At 40.1% G+C, this 22577-nt stretch overlaps 1 protein-coding gene across 5 annotated transcripts in view; it reads left to right on the top strand.

Annotated features, from left to right (window-relative positions):
* LOC133988164 (phospholipid-transporting ATPase ABCA1-like) overlaps positions 1-22577 on the top strand; it is a 46818-nt gene that overhangs the window by 21304 nt on the left and 2937 nt on the right. For 3 of the 5 annotated variants that reach the window (XM_062427721.1, XM_062427734.1, XM_062427728.1), the window contains exons 8-43: positions 1-153; positions 2213-2303; positions 8170-8413; positions 8629-8768; positions 8864-8980; positions 10410-10604; positions 12398-12606; positions 12727-12903; positions 12994-13216; positions 13423-13644; positions 13847-14051; positions 14300-14413; positions 14532-14706; positions 14839-14970; positions 15096-15235; positions 15368-15505; positions 15668-15897; positions 16130-16202; positions 16336-16538; positions 16713-16764; positions 16933-17046; positions 17264-17412; positions 17540-17664; positions 18102-18200; positions 18430-18619; positions 18772-18866; positions 18990-19022; positions 19132-19237; positions 19612-19686; positions 20474-20643; positions 20759-20936; positions 21090-21205; positions 21301-21445; positions 21587-21710; positions 21816-21945; positions 22203-22386. In XM_062427721.1, the coding sequence (XP_062283705.1) occupies positions 1-153; positions 2213-2303; positions 8170-8413; positions 8629-8768; positions 8864-8980; positions 10410-10604; positions 12398-12606; positions 12727-12903; positions 12994-13216; positions 13423-13644; positions 13847-14051; positions 14300-14413; positions 14532-14706; positions 14839-14970; positions 15096-15235; positions 15368-15505; positions 15668-15897; positions 16130-16202; positions 16336-16538; positions 16713-16764; positions 16933-17046; positions 17264-17412; positions 17540-17664; positions 18102-18200; positions 18430-18619; positions 18772-18866; positions 18990-19022; positions 19132-19237; positions 19612-19686; positions 20474-20643; positions 20759-20936; positions 21090-21205; positions 21301-21445; positions 21587-21710; positions 21816-21945; positions 22203-22386 (5266 nt within the window). Of the gene's footprint in view, positions 176-2212; positions 2304-8169; positions 8414-8628; positions 8769-8863; positions 8981-10409; positions 10605-12397; positions 12607-12726; positions 12904-12993; positions 13217-13422; positions 13645-13846; positions 14052-14299; positions 14414-14531; positions 14707-14838; positions 14971-15095; positions 15236-15367; positions 15506-15667; positions 15898-16129; positions 16203-16335; positions 16539-16712; positions 16765-16932; positions 17047-17263; positions 17413-17539; positions 17665-18101; positions 18201-18429; positions 18620-18771; positions 18867-18989; positions 19023-19131; positions 19238-19611; positions 19687-20473; positions 20644-20758; positions 20937-21089; positions 21206-21300; positions 21446-21586; positions 21711-21815; positions 21946-22202; positions 22387-22577 lie in introns of all 5 variants that reach the window. The other 2 variants (XM_062427750.1, XM_062427742.1) reach the window with 2 other exon arrangements.

The raw sequence follows: 22577 nt of genomic DNA on the forward strand, positions 1-22577 counted from the left end.
CTGTAATACCACACCCCTGGAAGAGTTTGTCCATATCGCCGACCGCAACGTCTCCCATCTGACACAAGAAATCATCTGCAAGTCCTCCAGAGATTGGCTGGACAAGGCCCAGAGCCACTTCCTCTCAAACTTGGACTTCCTCAAACCTATTCGGGGTAAAATCATCATCCAACAAGTCATATCCATTAGCTGGTTGTTAAGTCTAAGAGTTACACATTTAGTAACTTCCTGGGATGTTCTTCTGCCAATATTTACATGATAGTATCAGCCCCTCCCCTTTTTACTGCAAAGTACATTATAGTGTCATTGGCCTCTGGTGCTACAGTGCTAGATCATCGGGTGATCTCCAGCATAAGTAAGATGAGGGTATCCTTGCCATGTACTGATCTGTCAGTACAGATAATGCAATATTTACCAGTTACCTGGAAAATATATTGTGTTGAAACAACAGAATGTCTCTTCAGTCTTTACATGTTGAAATATTTGGGACTCATCACTATTTATTTCAGCTAAACACTGAATTCCTTTCAGCAACTTGGTTGTTTACAGAATAGGAGCTGGGACATGAACAAGTGCACCCACACAGATATACAACAGAAAAATGCAAACACAACCGAATGGTGGATGGTCCCCTCTACACTTCAGAGACTTGTTATTGCCTTTTGAGGTCATTTTATTGTGACTGCTGATTGGGATCCATTCAGTTTGACTCTAATATTATGGGACAAGAGGAACCACTGTTTGTATAGCTCTGAAGTAAATCCTTGATCCCTCATCTTTCTGCTTCTACAAAACTTTGTGTTTGCTGTTTGCTCCCTTGACCTCCTCTCAACCTCTCTTCCCCTTAATTTCCCAACTATCCTGCCTCCTTCCCATAAAACCATCACCCGGATGTGAGTCATGATGGTGATGGATGGCAAGAGATGAACAAAACATTTGGCTGATATTTAAATGGAGAAACAGACAAAGGGAGAGAGACAGAGAATGTCATGAAAAATCGTAACATTTTTAGAAATAAAATCAAGTGAGCAATATTCAGTTATTGTGCTGTCAAACGGAGTAGAGACACTCCCTACATGTATCATGAACTGAGAATAGAATCATTTCCTGCTTCACCGTGGACATGATTCACCACAAAACACATGTTCTTCCTTACAGTGTATGAACTTCAATGCCAGAGTGGAAATTCCTTTCCAAAATTACCAAAATTGTGTAAAAAGTGTTGTCAAGAACTCTTGCATAACTTAAATTTCTCCTATTAGTTACTCTATGTGTGGGTGTGTGTATATAGGAGAAAGGGAGAGAAATCATTAGGGAAAGAGAACACGAGACTCGAGAAGAGAGAGAGAGAGAGAGAGAGGAGAGAGAGAGAGAGAGGGAGAGAGAGAGAGAGAGAGAGAGAGAGAAGGAGAGAGAGAGAGAGAGAGAGAGAGGGAGGAGAGAGAGAGGAGGAGAGAGAGGGATGAGAGAGAGAGAGAAAAGAGAGAGGAGAGAGAGAGAGAGAGAGAAGAGAGAGAGAGAGAGAGAGAGGAGAGAGAGAGAGCTTTAGCTATGTGAGCTAAATGAGAGAGAGAGAGAGAGAGAGAACGGTATCTTTCTTCTTCTCTAAGCTGCTATTCTGTCTTCAGCGGCACCTGTGCTTTATCGAGTGTCAGACATTCCAGCAGCTGACAGCTTAGTGTGATAGACGAGAGCACAAGCGCACACACAGGGCAGATTGACAGATGGGAACATCGGAGGTCAAAAGCCACACTGACCTGTTGTTCTTTCTCAGCCCCTTCTTTCCTCAACCTTTGACCCTAATCACGTTTTCTCTTCTTTTGCTCCCTGCTCCTTTACCACAGCTTTTTTCCCTCTTAAACTTTCTCTGTCTCTGTGATGAGCATTTCCTGTCCACTATATTACTGCATATCACAGGATATGAGACACATGACATGAGGGAAAACTAATCATTTCTGTAGAGAATTACAAAATTAGTGATAATACACCACTGAAAATATGAAATTGTTGAAACTGAAAGTGAATGAGAGTAATTAATTATTATTATTATTATTATTATTATTATTAATCATATAATAAAGCAACAAAACCACAAAAACATTCACTTTTGTATGTCTTTTAACAAGATGTTTTACTTTTGCAAATGAACCATCAACCATAAATACAGTGTAAAATATCTGCAACATTGTAATGATCCCCTGTCTCTCTAACAGAAGGATGTGAGGTCGGACCCCAAAGTTGTTCAGGAAGTCTCAGCTGCAACCGACAATCTTCTGGGGAGCCTGGGAGCACTGGCCGTGGAGGTAGATACACACACAACCACACATGTTGGTACAAATGCAAACAGGACTACTCACATATTTGTTTCCAAAGTTCAGTTTTCAGTAGTAATGAATAAAATCTATTCGTACTAGGAACCATCTCATGAAGTTTATTTCATTTTACTGTACATACAGATCACACGTAGAAGTATTGCAAGTAGACATTTAGCTTCAAGGCCATTCTGACGATATTAACACTTTGAGCTTACACAAAACTCATTTGTAGAGCTGTGATTGTGCTTGAAAATGAAAATGCATCCATTTGAAACCATTTAAAATACATTCTGATAAAAAAAAAAAGTTGTATGAAGTGCTATATAGGTCAGAGAGTAAATAGCTAAATAGATTTTCTAAATTAATATCAACAAAAAGGGAAAAAGAGTCACGACAAACTGTCCAAAAGCTCCTGTTGCCACTATTGCATATTAAAAAAAATGAGACCAAATATGGTCATCCTCAAGGTCAGCCAGCCACAATGACACAATGCACTTTGATTTTCTGGGGACCCAATTCTCCTTTTTTGGAAAGCAGCTTCCACCCAAATTACTGCTAGGTAGTAGTGGAAATGTCTTACCCTACCAACATACAGGTGCACTGTACTGTCATACAAAATATATATAGAAACACATGCACACACACAGCCACAAACACATACACAGTATACACTTGTCTCATCTAATGTAACCCAGTCTGAACAGCTGGAATGTAGTGAGAAATGAGAGCAGTAGCAGCCAGTCGGTGGTGCACACACACACACACACACACACACACACACACACACACACACACACACACACACACACACACACACACACACACACACACACACACACACACACACACACACACACACACACACACACAACCCCCTTTCTCTCAGGCTCCTACTCTGCTGAGTTAGCATAACATAAAGACCCAGCTGTATGTACAAGTTTGGGTGTGATAGCGTTTCCTGTCTAATCAGCTGTGAGAACATCAATGAGCTGGCCTTTACTTGTCTCCTCAACCACTAATGTTGCAACCATCAGCAATTTCTTTTCTCCCTTTTCCACCATACCAAGCCCTTTTTGCTTAGCACTGAGTGAAAGGGCAATGATTATCACACATAAACTTGTGAACAATGTGAAAGACACAAATGGCTGCGTGTCAACTTGAACCACTCTTGCACAACTTCCTCCCAGGTTTCACCATGTTTTTGTTTGCATCTGAGCTAACTGTCGTTGATTTAAAGAGCATCTATTTACAGTAATCACTAATTATTTAGTTTCTAGCAGATGGCCACTGATGAAATCATTTTCTTTTCAACATATATTATTTGGTTATATGGGTTTGCTTAGCCAGTTGGTAGATGAGATATGAGGCTGTCAGAATGGAGAGCTGCACTCATGTAACCTCTACGTCCTAACCAGTAATCATCTGAAGCCTGTGTTTCAATCCTGGGATTATCACTGTTGGAAGGCTAAAAGAACTACAAACGTAATGTGTCCTACAAAATGTCTTTTGCAGGAGTGAAGAAAAAGCTCATTTTCACATAGTCAGCCATGTGACACATTGGCCACATGAAAGTTACACATTCACTGACTATGTAAGGTGACCATCTGAATGTTTCTGAATATATAAGAATATAAGAAAGGAGCAGGATAAACCAACATTTATATACAGCAGTATAAACATAAAAGTTAACAGTTATCCATTCTGTATACTGTTTGCTATAAGCTTTCATGCTTAGCGTTACATGCTGATAAGGAGTAGCCTGGTAGAGTGGAGGAACAGACTTACCTGGTGATTATCAACCAGCATTTCACAGCCATTTAGAAAATTATGTTAAAAAAGATAAAGAAAAGGGTCCGAGCAAAATGTACATCATTTTCATTCCCTCATACATAAATTTCATTTTCATTCATTCTTCATTCAGTATGAACTTATTTGAGGCTGATTGAATATATATATGAATATATATGAATATATATATGAATATATATATATATATATATTAATCAATCAAGAATGCTCAACAGCCACCCACATTTACTGTTGTTAAATCTCAAATGTTGTTCAAGATTAGAGCTCTAATAATCTGGATTCCTACTTATTTCTGTGCTATTGCAGCACTTTATACTAAAGCATTTATTGTGATCATTTGTAATAAAAGAAAAAAAAGAGATACATTTCTTGGCAAGCAGGTACACACCAGACACATTCTAATTTTAATCGACATGCCTCTCAGAAACATTAGTGACGTTTATCTTCTTTGTATTGTTGGCCTTAAGTAGCTTAAGCCGTTGCTAAGCAAAGTGTAGGGAGCTAGTGAATAAACTCTAGTAACCTCCATAACCTGATCACTATCATCGTGGAGAAATCCATAACCTGTCAGGACAGAATCGATAAGAGTGACTCCCTCTCTCTATAAGAGAGTGAGTCTCTTATACAGAGATATGTAATTTTAACCTGATCAGAACGGATATATATTTAATTCATATAATTTGTTATTGGGCTCAACATAGATGCTTAACATCAATGTTCTTAAGTCTGCTTGCTGTTTACTGTTTTACACTGAGCAGTTATTTATGTTTGGTTTTGAACAGGTTTGTACAGAAAGAGCAGCAGTGAACTCTAGTAACCTCAAGACAAACTAATTCAATTGATAATCTTAAAATATTTAGGTTACAACCATGATGTAGTTTAAATGAATCATTTCAATGTTAACATTTAATTCACAATTGGACCTGAGCGTCTCTGGTTGAAAAGCTGTGTGCAGAATGGAAATTTGAACTAAAGTAACCTCATACAGGCTCTGCTATGAGGTTACTCCGGGACGTTTCTTCTGCTGTCCGCATGCGCGTGCGTGTGTGTTACTCACCTAGTCACTCAAGTTAACATGGGCATCATGCCTCTAGGGGAATGACACATATACTCAGTCACCCAAAAAACACCTTCAGAAGAGACAAATTAATGCTCATTCACACTGAGAGATGCACCCCTTACTCATTTTTGGCAGGAAGGATCTCTCTTGCTCTCTCTCACGCATGCAAACACACACACACATAGTAGTCAAAACAAACTAGTTTTCATGATATTTTTACATGTGTGTGCCAGTATTTGATGCCAGAGCAGAGGGATGGAAATGATGGTTGACTTGCTCTTGTCAGTCATTGCTGTTTTTGCAGTTACTGCAGCCTCTGGCAATGAGGACAGGAGGACACATGTTTATTACAACATATGCAACACACACAAACACACTGAGAGCTTTTTAATCCACAAATTGTGACAGCCACACAAGTAAAACACTTACACAAAGACCCAGATATGCATCCAGTCTAACATGATGCACACACACAATTATTGCGCGAGAACAGGAAAGCATGTGACTGTTTGATGTGGTTGCACGCTCAGCTGCAAAGCAACCAAGTACAGAACGATCTCAGGGAATGCGTGTTTGTGTTTGTGTGTGTGTGTGTGTGTGTGTGTGTGTGTGTGTGTGTGTGTGTGTGTGTGTGTGTGTGTGTGTGTGTGTGTGTGTGTGTGTGTGTGTGTGTGTGTGTGTGTGTGTGTGTGTGTGTGTGTGTGTGTGCGTGCGTGCGTGCATCAGTGACCTGAGATGTAACAGTTCCCTTAGTCTCACTTTCTCTATGTTGGAAAACAGTGTTGACTATCTTGTTGACAGAAAGAGTAAAGGCAGGATAAGAATTTCAAGTTGGTTTGAAGTAACACAGAGGACAGAGAAAACTGTGTTATTTGCTCTGCATGGCATGTGAGGATCTTGTGTTTGTCTATCAGTGGGTTTGTACTCAGCAACAATTGTCAGTGTAATTGTGCTGTACTTGAGCCTGCGGAGGTTTGCCTATTAGGAGAACAACCGATGGTAACCTCTCTTTGTTCTAGCACCTTCCACTCATGCCTCCTGTGCTCATTTCCTTCTCCTTCTCCGCTGAAACTCACACTCTCTCACATGATTTATCTTTCTTTCTTTGTCTCTCTCTCTCTTTTTTATTTGTCTTTCATTTTCTAGCGTCTACCTCTGACCTCCTCAAATTTTCACTTTATGAAAAGGTCCCATTTCCACAGCCCCCATGCCACACACACAGAGCCTTAGCGTACCGTAAGCCCATGAAACCTCCTCTGGTTCACACTTGGGAAACAAAAGCTGCCCTTCTTCTTCCTCCCTTTCTTTGTTTTACTTGCAGGAAAAACATAAACCCCCTCCTTTCATTCCTTCGCCATCACGAGTTGGTGACATAATTGCATGTGCAGTTGACCAGTTTCAAGACTTTATTGGGGAACTTGCGGTGACTTGTTTCTTGACCTGTAGTAACCCCTGTGTGAACCAAAATGAACTCTGCTGCTCCCTGCAGCCTGAGGAAAACTGCATTTGAATGTTGATGGGAAATCAAGGACAGTTTATGTGGAGACAAAAGCAATACGACAAAGAACCCTCTTGTTTTGTTGTTATGATGAACACAACTGCAGAACTTGATGTCATGCCACACAGTTTTCCACAAACTTTAAATGTCACAAGAAAGTTTAACAAATTCAAGAGCCACAGACTTTTCACCAAAAGCAAAATTGACAGATTGGGAGAAATTGGGCTTTCATTTCTGATCATTACTGATTATCAACAAGTATGAACAATAATGGACGGTTAATAGAAGCTGAGGGGCAGTGGTGCAAGAATTTTGTGTTGTGATAAGCAACAAGGCTACAGTAGCACGCTACCCTCAAGCCTTCAGTATTAAATATATTGTTTGACAGATGCACACAGTGTAAGTCTGTTGACACCAGTAAATACTTACATACAGTAAGAAGCTCCACAAACACGCATCAAACATGCATTTTTCTAGTATGTTAGTCACAGTGTGATAACATGTTAACATGTTGAGTAATACGTCGACATACGTGTTATATCATGTTATCTGACCTCTCCAGTAAAAATGATATGCAAATACAGGCATGTGCAGAGAGTGAGAGGGAAGAGAGAGCGAGAGAGGGGGGTGGGGGGGGGGTGGGAACAGTAGTTAAATTTATCTTAGTCTGGCAGACAGCTAAGTGCTAAGTGTCTCCACCCCACAGTGCAGCGCTTGACTTCCATGTCTAGAATACCACTCATAGTGAAGATCATAACCTTTAGTAACTTCAGCCCTCTCTCTCTCACACACACACAGGGTTCATATAAGCTGCATCTGTTGTGACAGATGATAACCATGCAAATGTATATGCAGACATATTATTTTCAGTGCTATCATTGTGAGTTACAGGATATGAAACATGTGATAGTCCCCTAAAGGAAAAGCATGTACAGAGCAGGTTTTAACACAGACATAGTGACACATGAAGCAGATATAACATACAGTACGTTCAGCAAACTCATGAATAGTATAAAGAGACCTTATTTTTATTCATGTAGGACTAATTTCACAGACATGGATCCTGACGAAAATATTTTTTACAGAGCTCTTAGTAAAATATAACTTTTCCTTGTACTTTAATTCAAGGCATAATGAGAGAAAACAGCTTACAGCCAAATATCCTGAAATGAGACTATTATTACATCTAAAATTTGTTGCGGAAGGAGACATCAATACTTACATTTGTATGAATGTTGATGTCTAAGTGTGACCAACTGTTAATTGTGACTTGATTGCCTATTGAGCTGTTAATTATAAAATGTTTAAGTCTTTTTTTTAACATTGATATATAAATACCTTTAAATGTTTGTGTGCATGTTTACAGGTCTAAGAGTTGTGTATTTTTATTCCCTATCTTATCAACATTTGGACTTGGAATGATTGTCTGTGGTTACTGGACAGCCATCATTATGCTAACATCTCTGCTTGTGCCTCTCTCCCCACAGCTTTCCAATATGAAGAGTTGGAAGGAAATGCGTAAAGAGATCCTGTATCTTACTGCAAATGCCACAGGCTCTCCAAACCAAATGTACCAAGCTGTATCACGTATCGTCTGTGGACACCCAGAGGGAGGCGGCCTTAAAATCAAATCTCTTAACTGGTATGAAGACAACAACTACAAGGCCCTGTTCGGAAACCATGGTAACGACAGTGACAGCGAGCCTCTCTCCACTTACGACAACACCTCAAGTAAGTGTTCAAAGCTATCAGATCTCACTGAACTTTTTACTCAAACAGATTTATTTTCCATAGTCTTTACAATTCTAAGTCTCATTCAACAACAACAACACCACAATTAAATGGTAGACAGTAATTGGAAAGGTAAATGAATAAACATTTTCACCATAGAAGAGAAACAAGGGTCAAGACTTTAAAAGTAAATGCTTTGTATCTTTATTTCTCAGCTCCCTATTGTAACAACATGATGCGGAGCCTGGAGTCCAGCCCCATTTCCAGGATGATCTGGAGAGCTCTGAAACCTCTGCTCATGGGAAAGATCCTGTATACTCCGGATACTCCAGCAACACAGAGGATCATCCATGAGGTAAAATAGGCCCCCTCATGTCTAAAACACCCATCAAAACCCTGACTGTAGCCCCATTAAGTGAGACTGAGTTTGTGTTTGGTGGTGTGTTCCAGGTCAATAAGACCTTCCAGGAGCTCGGCGTGCTGCGGGACCTTGGTGGGATGTGGGAGGAGATGAGGCCCAAAATTTGGAACTTCATGGAGAATAGCGAGGAAATGGACATGGTCAGGGTGAGTGGTCTGCACTGACACACATACAGACATCAGAATTGTGTTTTCAATGTTCTTCCTGTTTACATGGGAGTTTAAAGACAGTAATCTGTGCATCTCGTTGACTAGAGTGTAATTAAGTGTCTGATGTGAGCTTGAAAAGGAAGGACCAATCAAGCACTAAAGCTACAGCTTCCGTATGGGTTCATATGGTGACATGTCAACAACTGACCCTGAATCCCATCAAAGTTGTTTATACACTTGTGGTATTTCTCAGGCTGATGAAAATGCTTGAAACTATGGAGAAAGAGGACAGAAGCAAAAACTGTTTTTTCATACGGGCTGGTGTCTTTTTGGGTAAACACAAATGAGACAAACATCAGAGACTGATATACTGACAGTTAATTAAGTTGAGAGGGACAGAGTTTCTGTCGACCAGAAAACTTGATTAATTAAAACAAAGCATGGAAGAATTACGACTTTGGCATCAAAATGTTGTTCTGGCATCAGTCTTAAAAAAGACCTGCCCTCATTTAAAACATTCGCTCTCCTTTTAATCACATTAAAGCACAGACAAGAACACATTGGTTCTCCAATGGTCCTCTAACAAGCAGGACTATGTGTTTGGGAAAGATTAAAGAGTGTACAATTATCCTGCAAGGACAGGCCATTTACCATCAAGTTCTTTAGAGATAAGTCTCAATCAGATGGTATATATTTCATAACATGGCTCTTCCTGTTAAGAGGTTGGTTTTTGTTTTTGGTTTTTTTCGGCTTTCCTTCAGTCATCACATAAACACCACCTCCACCTAGTGGTGAATGGTGATATTGTAAACTACCTTCCCTTTGAATTTGCTGAATAATTAAATGTATTTTGAAAACATGAACAAAACAAAAAAGTGTTTCTGCCAGAGGTAAGCTGTCCTCTAAGGCTGTGAAATGTATTCTTATGAGGGTTTATAACTGCATAACTACAAATTTGTAGTTTAAAATATGATGAAATGGTTGTCTGTGCTCTATATCATGACATAGTTTTCTTCAACTGGTAAACAGGAAAATGGCTGAGATAACACAGACGATGAACTTGAAAATAGCCTTTCGAAGAAGGATTCTAGAAAATTAAATGACAGTAAAATAGGTCAAAGCCACAGAAAGAGTTACACAGAAACTCACACAGAACATAACAGTAATGAAGGTCACAAAACCAAGCAGCCTGAAGGCATACAGTGATTATTCACCAGTTTATTTTTCCCACTGTTGTTTGATATACATTTCTCTGCTGGAGAGGAAGAAGGTTAAGAAAGATTTATGACAGTGAGAAATGAATCCTTAGCCACTAAAAGTTATTTTAGAGTTTGGTTAATTTGTATCGTCTCTTATATATTGGGTGTTGTTCATCACAAAAGAAAATGACACCATTGATAAACAACATAAACATTCCTTTTTGCAGACCCTGCTCCAAAATAATGCCAGTGCAGCATTCTTTAACTCCCAGCTCAGTGAGACTGAATGGCGGGTGTCAGATGTATCAAACTTCCTGTCCAAGATCTCAGAGGACAAAAGACCTGCAGGATCAGCCTATACCTGGAGAGATGTCTTCAATGAAACGGACCAGGCCATCCAGACGATCTCACGATTCATGGAGGTTAGTGTGTTTTTATAAATATGTACAACCAAAAAGAAAACATACACAAAGTAATAATGACAATACAATTAAAAAGAGAATATTGCAATGATAGATTTATCAACCAAATATGTTCAGGACATAAAATCTCAAATCAATTTTGAGTTAAAAGGATGTAGAGCATGTTACAGTATGATGTTCACATGACTTGTGTAAAATTACTGTGTAGTTTGTTTGTGTTTACTACTGTGTTTTTAAGGATAATGCCAATAAACCAATATTTGTATGGGTATTAGGTTGTGTCTATAAAATAGCTGTTATCCAGTATCTTACATATAGATCAATATGTAGAAAACCTAATGAGGAAATGGGCTGGATGCTAATTGCCCATTTTGGTCAATCTTCCGGTATGTTTTATAGTTTTTTAATGCAATTTAAACTGTTTTTAGATCCAGTCATGGCTTTTAAAAACCTTGAAATCAAATGTTCTTTCCCCTCCCTTCCCTCATTAAATCGAATTATAGCGATGCTGGTTGTGTCAATGCTCCGTGTCTCTGCCTATTGGGTCAGTATGCCAGAGCCAAGCTTTCCCTATAAACAACCACCCCTAGACTCCTGCCAAATGTTAATCAGTATTCATGCCCTATTGAATGGGCAATTGTTGTGTTATTTAGCTGTGTAAGGGAATTTCTTAATTGAGATGTCTCTAAAATAAACATCATGGGTCAGTGGTAAATGTGAGCAAATAGCCCAGTGATATACCTCTGATTTATAGTAATAATCAAATTACCTAAATAAATGATTAGGTTTTCCATTGCATAGACTGATGAATATCAATATTCTTCTTAATATAACTGATTTCTATTGTGCTTAGTCTCCTATGTCCTCTTAAGATTTTGAATAATGTCATTTAATGTGCTCACACAATACTAATCATTTAAAAAAGGGGGAAATGTTAAGCCTTCAGTACAGATCAATCCATGCCACAAAAACATTACCACATGACATTTCTTTAACAATGTGTGGGTCTACCACCACTGTAAACAACCCTCTGACCTACTGACTGCATTTCACCCTTTAAGGAGATCATATAATGTGTGTAAACTGATGTTTCTCGCAACAAAAACTATGTCAAGGCCTGATATAACCATAAAAGTCTGTCACGCCTATAGCATTAGCATGCTGTATTTTCATTGTGCTTTTGAACTCATTGCCTTCTCACACATTCAGTATGCAGGGATAAGGTACAAGTCAGTTTATATTAGCTAAGTGTGTAAGAGGCTAATCTGTAGACATCTTAGCAAATTATCCTAAAACTCTGGGGTGGTTACTCAGTGTCTAACCCAAGGCACATGAGTTTGTGGGTGGGTGTATAGTTCATACTTGTTATCAGCCTCTGAGCAATAGCTGGGAGGAAAGCATGTGATTGTTTGAGCAGGAATCTTTATGATGTTTATATGTTTATGGGGTGATATTTGTGAGATGTGAGATGTGGTGCTGTTAAGGATCACTCAAATGAGCTGTAGGCTGATGACTCCATAAAGCGCGGCAGCTTTAAATTAAACAGTAATATAATCAAGTCACTACCATTAAGACCACTTTACATTATCTTGTTAAGTAGCTTTTATTCTGAACAACTTGAACCACCATAAAGAAGCTGGTTCAGCTGTTGTGCGATTCTCTTTCTCTCTCTGGAAACATGCTCAACCGCTCTTTAACTGGGTGACTTGAGACATCATTTAGATCTTGCAACAGTTTCTTTCCTAATCAGACTCTGATGAAAATGTGACGTAACTCTGTTCTTTCCTTCACAGTGTGTGAACCTGGACAAGTTGGAGCCAGTAGCTAATGAGGAGCGATTGGTCAACAAGTCCATGGGTCTTCTTAACAACCAGAAGTTCTGGGCAGGAATTGTGTTTCCCGACATCGCCCATAGCAACAGCACTGACCTGCCTCCCAATGTCAACTACAAAATCCGCATGGACATTGATAATGTTGAGAGGACTAACAAGATTAAAGATGGGTAAGGGACCATCTTAACCACGAAATGATATATTATGTAATTATTTTTAAAAATACCATTCAGATAGCAGATTCTTAATATGTCACCATGAGCTTATTGATTTTTCACTTTGCTTTGCAGCTATTGGGACCCTGGCCCCAGGGCAGACCCCTTTGAGGACCTTCGGTACATCTGGGGTGGGTTTTCCTACCTGCAGGACGTGATTGAACAAGGAATCATCAGAGCTGTTACTGGCACAAAGGAAAAGACAGGCATCTACATTCAGCAGATGCCCTATCCCTGTTATGTTGATGACATGTAAGAGACCAGTGAGGGAAGAAAAAATCAATCTCCGTACAGGTACTTTAAAGGGCACAGGACTAATTTTTCTTCCTTTTTTAAAAATAGTTTCCTGCGGGTGATGAGTCGATCAATGCCTCTCTTCATGACTTTGGCATGGATGTACTCAGTGGCCATCATCATCAAGGGTGTGGTGTACGAGAAGGAAGCGCGACTCAAAGAGACCATGAGGATCATGGGACTGAATAACGGCATCCTGTGGCTCAGCTGGTTCATCAGCAGTTTAATCCCTCTGCTGATCAGCGCTGGCTTATTGGTGATGCTATTGAAGGTTGGTGATCCACACCCATTGTTTCATCATGCAATAATGTCAGGCTGACTATTGCTGATATGTTTTCCTTAGTCATCACTAGGCTACTCCATTATCACTACACTTCATCGTCCAGAAATGTATCAAAACAAGTGATGTCATAATGATGCAACCAGGAACGTATTGAACTTTATTCATCTCTCTTTTTCTCGTAACACCCTTCTCAGATGGGAAATCTGCTGCCTTACAGTGACCCAGGCGTGGTGTTTCTTTTTCTGGGATCCTTCGGCGTAGTGACCATCATGCAGTGTTTTCTCATCAGCACCTTGTTCTCTCGTGCCAACTTGGCAGCTGCCTGCGGTGGGATCATCTACTTCACTCTTTACCTGCCTTACGTTCTGTGTGTTGCCTGGCAAGACTACGTGGGCTTTGGAGCAAAAATCATTGTGGTGTGTGAAAGGAATTTAATAAAACATATATGTTGTGCTGAGGTGTTGTCATGGAAGAGATATGAGTTCAAACTCATTAATGTATGTCTAGAAATCTCATCCCTAAACTGAGAAATAGTGACATAAAAAGGTCCCTGGTTCAAATATACGTGCAGATATTTTCTATATCCACTAAATTCTGGCCTCTCTGTTCTTCTATCAGAGTCTGCTGTCTCCTGTAGCTTTTGGTTTTGGCTGTGAGTACTTTGCCCTGTTTGAGGAGCAAGGAGTGGGAATCCAGTGGTCCAATCTACTGGCTAGCCCTCTGGAGGATGACAGCTACAATCTGACCACCTCTATCTGCCTCATGCTGTTTGATGCCGTTCTCTATGGAATAATGACATGGTACATCGAAGCTGTTTTCCCTGGTGAGTCATGGACAATATTTATGATCAGACAATACAGTAACCACAACTAAACCAGTGTCACAAATTACATTTCTGAATCAGTTTATGTACAAAAAGTAGCACACCAGATAAATTTAAGATCTACTGTGTATATGGAAAAACTGAAGTTGTTGGCCTTACGTCTATATTCTTGAACTACAGACTATTAATATGTTTAATGCACATGAACTGAAATTTACTGAAAAACAAAACAACGCTTTCTATTTCAGGTCAGTATGGGATCCCCAGGGCTTGGTATTTCCCATTCACTAGGTCATACTGGTGCGGAGAGAAAGAAAACAAGAACATCTCAACTCCCCTGTCAAAGAAGGGCAACGCTGATGGTACAATTCTTTTGTCTGTTTGCAGTGCAGAGAGATGACACCTCCCTTTATTTATATTTTTATTCACCTTTTTTATGTCATAACTGAGATGCTGTTCTTGTTTTTATTGTATCTACAGCTGTGTGTATTGAGGAGGAGCCAAACCACATTGATCCAGGTGTTTACATTGAGAATCTGGTGAAGGTCTACAGCCATGGAAACAAGCTGGCTGTGGATGGACTGTCCCTGAGATTCTATGAAGGACAGATCACCTCCTTCCTTGGCCACAATGGAGCTGGCAAGACCACAACTATGTAAGATAACAAACATCATCTACAGTAATCATAATTTTAACTGGGCAGAACACATAAATTAGTTGAATGATTTTAAATCTCCTCAGCTGAGATGTTTTTTTTAATGTTGTGTTCCCCCCTGGTTTGTGATAGGTCAATCCTTACAGGATTGTTCCCGCCCACATCTGGTACAGCCTACATCCTTGGCAAGGACATCCGCACTGAACTCAGCACCATACGGCAGAATCTGGGTGTCTGTCCCCAGCACAATGTACTTTTCAGCATGTACGTATACAGTATGACGGGCCGCTATTATAGAACAAAACTGTAGCATTAACATTATTATTAGATCTTGTTTGGAGAAGCTCTGTGACCACATGTTGTCAATCTGTTGGTTTACTTTAATCCAGGCTGACAGTGGAGGAACACATCTGGTTCTACGCCTGTCTGAAGGGACTGCCTGAGGAGAAGGTAAAGGCTGAGATGGAGCAAATTGTGAACGATGTTGGACTGCCGCATAAAAGACAATCACGCACCAGCACACTGTCTGGTCAGTTTGATTATTTTCTTCTCTTTTTTTTTCAGTTCACGTAATATTGTACTTGTATTCCGAAAGGATTTTACATAATGATATAAGCTTTGAAAAGTATTTTTCTGACTTTTCTTCTGGTTGTTTTTGCAGGAGGGATGCAGAGGAAGCTCTCAGTAGCCCTGGCTTTTGTTGGGGGCTCAAAGGTTGTCATTTTGGATGAACCCACTGCTGGTGTTGATCCTTACGCTCGCAGGGGCATCTGGGACCTGCTGCTCAAATACAGACAAGGTAAATGCAATTGATAGTAGGTTCTTAGTTATAAAGTAGTTCTTTATTCTTTTTAATTTCTGTTATATTTAATTGTGCAGTTTTATGTATCATTTGGATGAAGAATTTCATTTTCAGAAATGAAATTATAGCAAATTCATCTGAACATGTTTTCCCTGTCAGGCCGTACCATCATCCTGTCCACTCATCACATGGATGAGGCAGACATCCTGGGTGACCGCATTGCCATCATTTCCCATGGCAAACTGTGCTGCGTAGGCTCCTCGCTCTTCTTGAAGACTCAACTGGGGACAGGCTACTACCTGACCCTGGTCAAGAAAGACTATGACTTGACACTTCAGTCCTGCAGGAATTCTGCAAGCACCGTCTCCTACAGCAAGAAAACAGAGAAGGTAGAGGGAGAATGTGCATTCAAAAGATAATGACTAAATCATCTCACTTCCAGTGTTTCCCATATTTTTTCTCAGAAGCAGGGTGTTTGTGTGACATAGTTCACATAAGCTTCCCTTAAGCATGAGATAATGTTACTTTGTCTCAGCAAATGAGAATTCATTATCAGGAAGGAAGGAAATGTTTATTTATTCTCGTTTCACTAACTGTTAACCTTCTTTGTCTTTGGTTCAGGAGGACAGTATATCAGAGAGCAGTTCAGATGCAGGTCTTGGCAGCGAACCAGAGAGTGAAACCACCACGATTGGTAAGAGCTGACACTTAGTTGGTTGCCTTCAAAGCAGACCTGTAAAATCAACTTTGAATAATATATAAGATGTTGATGGGGTTTTTTTCTCTCTAACCAACCTCTCACCCTTTCTGCCCATTCTTACCCACAGATGTGTCCCTCATCTCCAATGTGATTTTCAAGCATGTCCCAGAGGCTCGCATGGTGGAGGATCTCGGGCATGAACTCACATATATCTTACCCTACCAGTCAGCTAAAGACGGAGCCTTTGTAGAGCTCTTCCATGAGCTTGACGATCGCCTGACCGACCTGGGAATATCAAGTTATGGAATATCTGATACCACCCTGGAGGAGGTAAGGAGCAGTAAAGAGCTGACCCATTTTTCTCTGGCCTAAGTCAACTATTCTATTCATAGTAAACCAAGCGGAAAGAATGAAACTGATATACATATTTTGTGTTGACATTTTTTTTTGTTTGTTTATAAGCTTCTAATATTTTTTTAATCGTGTGTCTTCCAACTCTTTCAGATTTTCCTGAAAGTGGCTGAGGACAGTGGAGTGGATTCTGTTGAGCTTTCAGGTGAGATTTATGATGTGTTTTTCAGAACAGTGGAAAACCATGATGAAATATTAACAGTATTCACACACTTAACATCTTTTTGATAAAAATCACCAATAAATTGTAGCTTCAGAAGGCAGGAGGTGTCTTTAAGCAAAGTTAAATTAACCCGTCCACTTGTGGCTGCAGATGGAGTCGTGCCGACAAGGATTCGTCGCCATCATGCATTTGGAGACCACCAGAGCTGCCTGAAGCCCTTCACAGAGGATGACTTTGATTTCAACGACTCTGAAGGTGACCCAGGTAGAACTGCACTACCCAGCATGCAGTAAAATGACAACAGTCTTGTTGCTGTCATTTTTCTCAAAGAAGCGTTTAACCATTTGTGATATAAACCATACAAATCTGTGTCAGACTATAAAGTTAATACTAACAATTAGTTGGTATTATTAGAGAAGCGAATATAACATACACTTGTCATGTTATATTTGCTCATGTGCCTCCTTGTGTCTGTTTGCAGAATCCCGTGAGACTGACTGGCTCAGTGGAACAGATGGTAAAGGTTCGTACCAGGTCAAAGGCTGGAGTCTGAAGAGACAGCAGTTTGTGGCGTTACTTTGGAAACGATTCCTCTACGCTCGGCGCTCCAGGAAAGGCTTCTTTGCTCAGGTATACCCATGCTATTTTTCTCATGCACATAATGTACCTATAGAGTAAGCCACTTTAGGAGTTTTACTATCTTGCATCAACAATGTGGGGGTTTCCTAAAATTTCCTCTCCATTGTACTTTTTTCAGATTGTTCTTCCAGCAGTGTTTGTGTGCATTGCCCTTGTGTTCAGCCTGATTGTGCCTCCCTTTGGAAAGTACCCCAGTCTGGCCCTGCATCCGAGCATGTATGGCGAGCAGTTTTCCTTCATCAGGTTAGATGTTTTTCTCTCTTCCTAGATCATTTTCGTTTTCATTCATGTTAATTTATCTCTAATCCTTGCACAAAAAATATGATCATTCTATACAGTTTTAAATCACACCAACCCAACAATTATTTGTCATAGCAATTTCTGTCTTCAGTTGAACTCTTGAATGACACAATGGCACATTTGCCTGAAACGTGTTCTTCCCCATCTACAAAGTGCACAACCCATTAAATATGTAAAGGTTACCTAACTGTGTGTTACCTTAATGTTTTTTTAAACTCACTTGCTTAGAACCGCTGTCCAGTGCACCATACAGTTATTAAAGGAATGCAGGATAGCTATTGTGAAATAACTGAAAAAGTCATTTGCTTGTGATTATATTTTTTAGGAAGAAGGTTAATCATTTTTGTGGTATTAAAGGCAGTGGGTTTTCTGTGTTACAGTAATGACTTACCTGAGGACCCGCACATCAACAAACTACTGGGAGCTCTGACAGATAAACCAGGATTTGGAACACGCTGCATGGAAGGAGAACCCATACCGTGAGTATTTGTTTTTCTATCTCTCTGTAAAAGAGGATAAAAGTGAACATCTATGGATATACATTAGATCTACAAGCATTAAGAATCTAAGTGAAATCACAAACACATATAGAATGGATATTTAAATCTTTACCTCTATTTACTTTGTGATTCAAGTGTAACTCGCCTGTTCTTTCTGTCAGACATGCAGTTCAGTAATTTAATAAACTTGTCTTCCTCTGTGCTCCAGTGACACTCCCTGCACAGAAGTAGAGGATGAGTGGTCAGTCCCGCAAGTATCTCAAAGTATGAAGGACATTTTCGACAATGGTAATTGGTCTATGGAGAATCCCTCTCCCCTGTGTGAGTGCAGCTGCCAAGGGCGCAAAAGGATGTTGCCAGAGTGTCCTGCTGGTGCTGGAGGACTTCCGCCACCACAGGTCAGTGATGGCAGACAAAAAAAAAAACTTAATTCAAAGTAAATACTCAAAAATGAAATGTAAATCAATACCAAATAACAAGGCCTGCATACAAATAAATATACACACAAATAAACACATGTTAATTAAGTTTTTTGTATTTTTGTATCCAGATGAAGACCAGTGACAAAGACATTCTTCAAAATTTGACTGGCAGAAACATCTCAGACTATCTGGTTAAGACCTACGCTCAGATTATCGGCAAGAGGTGACACTCATCTCTTTTTTTATCAGTTTGGCTTTCACTCATATTTATATTTGTTAATTCTTGCTTCAATGTATTTTTTTTCACTCGAAGCACTAAATTTGTCTCTTCTTTCTCTTCTCACAGCCTGAAGAACAAGATTTGGGTCAACGAGTTCAGGTACATTATCTGACATGATGCATGTTGAGCTTGTTGGTGCATCAATAGTATAGAGTTTCTTCATCTGAGGTGTCCTTCGCTGGTATTAAAAATATCATTCTTCATACAGATACGGTGGCTTTTCGCTGGGTGCCAGGAATTCTCAGCTTCTGTCTCAAAGAGACGAAATTGATGATGCAATTACTGAGCTGCGGATGCGCTTCCGTCTGGAGAGAGTAAGAGATTATTTTTTAAATCATTGATTTATATGCTGCACAAAGCCAGTCAAAAGACCATTATACAAGTAAAGCTTGCTATTGTGGTTCCATTGAAACAGGGGACACTAATTGCTATATAAAGGGACTTTATTAAATTACATTCCTGTTTGCAGCACCTCAGAAGAAATTGTCATTGATTTATCAGTTATGTAATAATGTATTAGTAACATTAATACAATTATTAATTGTTGAACATTGTCACTGCAAATACAAGACAGCACTTGACAGAAAATAGACTTAATGAACTCTGGCTGATATCATTGCTGGTTTGAAGTAACACTAAATGAGACTCTCTCTCACCTCCTTCTCTCTCTGACTCACCCACCCTCTAGGGAACCGCAGCAGATCGTTTCTTTCGCAGTCTCTCCAGTTTCGTCCAAGGATTGGACACCAAGAATAACGTCAAGGTTAGCACTCACACACACGCTCTGGTTATATAATGGGGGGGTGGGGGGGGGGGGGGGGGGGGGGGGTATTGTGTTGGGGTGTCGGCTGTGATTGGCCAGTGGCACACATGCAGCACGCTCTCATGTGCACCCTGAATGAAAGGCACACAGAGAGCGCCAGTAAAAACACATTTTGTGACGGTCCGCCGGCCCCTAAAACAGACTTTTATGATGCTTCACTGGTGCACTGATGTGGTGGCCCACTGGGATTTGCCCCAATATGCCCGATGGCCAGTACACCACTGCACCAATTTAGACACAAAACACTTCACTCGCTATATTCATATTGTGTGAATATAGCAATGTGATGTAATTGATTTCTGCTGTCGTGGGATTAAACGCTTTCACAGCTTCAACTCTACTGTACCCATGCCCATATGTTTCATGCTCTTTTTGTTTTTCCCTCTTAATGCTCACTTACACATACTGTATTGTATTTTTTCTCTTTATATGTATCTGCTTAACACAAGAGAAATTAATTGCAACATAAGCCTCAATTCTTCTCCACCCCAAAAATGAAAAAAACTATCAAAAATGAATGAAAAGGCCAAAATGTAAGTGCTTATGCAGAATTCTCGTGACAACAGAGGGAACCCATTAAGACTGAACACAGAAACAAAAAAGAAAGGGAAAATATATAATCAAAAGATAATTAAATGAGAGTCTTACTTACTATACTTTCTTAAAAAAAAAAAAGTGCAACTAATTTACAGAAACTAAAATCTTCCATCTGTTTCTCAATTTCCAGATCTGGTTCAACAACAAGGGTTGGCACAGCATCGGCTCTTTCCTCAATGTGATGAACAATGGCATCCTGCGGGCAAGTCTGCCAGCCGACAAAGACCCCTCAAAGTTTGGCATCACTGCCCACAATCATCCGCTCAACCTCACCAAGGAGCAGCTGTCACAAGTCGCTTTGTGAGTATTCCTATTAATGTAGACATACAGTGTATTTAAAACATCTCTATGATCTTCTACAAGAGATATGATTTCTCATCTCTCTTTGTTTCCTTTGTTACCTTCTCTCTTTCAGGATGACTACGTCAGTGGATGTGCTGGTATCCATCTGCGTGATCTTTGCCATGTCCTTTGTCCCTGCCAGTTTTGTTGTTTTCCTCATTCAGGAGAGAGTGAACAAGGCCAAACACATGCAGTTTATCAGCGGAGTGCAGCCCTTACTCTACTGGCTGGCCAACTTTGTCTGGGACATGGTAAGACATTCCAATTCAGCTGGACCTTAACCCTCTTATTCTTAACCATATTATAGTAAAATGCTGTGTTAGTTTCTTTGTAAAATCTCAACAGAAATTGCAGCACGATAAAACGTCTCAATTGTTTATGTTCTTTCTTTTCCTCTCTTGCAGTGTAACTACATCGTTCCAGCCACGCTGGTCATCATTATTTTTGTGTGTTTCCAACAAGACGCTTACGTCTCCTCCACCAATCTGCCTGTGCTGGCCCTGCTGCTGTTGCTTTATGGGTGAGTTTGACAGACATTCAATATGTTTGGCTCTTCCTTTTATTATTTTCTCTTTTTGTCTTACATCTAAAAATGTTCTTTGTGTCTCCTTCCAGATGGTCTATCACCCCGCTGATGTACCCAGCCTCATTTTTCTTTAAGATCCCCAGCACAGCCTACGTAGTTCTGACCAGCGTCAACATACTGATAGGAATCAATGGCAGTGTCTCCACATTCGTCCTGGAGCTGTTTGGAAGCAATGTAAATACTAATCATTCACTGTGCATTATGTTCATTCAGTTAAATAGAGAAGCAGTAGATTGACTAACTGGTGATTGTTGTTTCAAGAAAGATTGAGATTAAATACCTTATCCCTAAAAAGTGACTTCTCTGTTATTCCAGGAGATCGGTGGCATCAACGACATCCTGAAGAACGTTTTCCTCATCTTCCCTCACTTCTGTCTGGGCAGAGGACTGATCGATATGGTGAAGAATCAGGCAATGGCAGATGCTTTGGAGAGATTTGGTAAGCACAGTCGACTCCTTAAACTCCCTCTTCCAACAACAACCATGAATACATTCAAACTGGTTTTCACAAGGCACTCAAGATTCTCCGTTTGTGTCTTTTCAGGTGAAAACCGGTTCCGTTCTCCTCTGGCCTGGGACATGGTGGGAAAGAACCTCTTTGCAATGGCCATTGAGGGCGTCATCTTCTTCTCCATCACAGTCCTCATTCAGTACCACTTCTTCTTCAAGGCCAGGTATGTTAAACCTGACTTCTGGTTTGATACATGTGATCAGTCAGCTTTAAACTATCCAGTTTGCAACATGTACCTAATCCAGTACAACTTAAATCTGACAAAAACATAGCTTCTATCCTAGGGCTCTTCTGATCAAAACACAGTATCCCTAAACAATTACGAGATTTGTATTCCCTCAGGGTGAAGGATTTGGCTAAATTCTGTTGTGTAAGTCTTTCTTGAGTGTGACCTCTCCTTGTGGTGTCTCTGACTCTCAGGTCATCTACCAGTCATCTGAAGCCTATAGGAGAAGAAGATGAGGATGTGGCCAGAGAGCGACAGAGGATCCTTAGCGGAGGTGGACAATCTGACATCCTGGAACTTAGACAGCTCACTAAGATTTACAAGCGGAAACAGAAGCCGGCAGTGGACCGGCTGTGTGTTGGCATCCCCCCCGGCGAGGTACGATACTGTTATCTTACATCTGTTACATAATTGATTTTTAATCCACACCACCAGGAGCAGACAAGTTGCCTTTAATACAGATAAAGGGTAGAATATGAGTGCTGTATCTGTATGTGGATGAGCAGACTTCTTTACCAACTACTACAATGAAGACAATTTCAGAAAACCTGAGAGTAAAACTGTTTATT

Source organism: Scomber scombrus, chromosome 2 (genome assembly GCF_963691925.1).
Source record: "Scomber scombrus chromosome 2, fScoSco1.1, whole genome shotgun sequence".
NCBI classification, from domain to species: domain Eukaryota; kingdom Metazoa; phylum Chordata; class Actinopteri; order Scombriformes; family Scombridae; genus Scomber; species Scomber scombrus.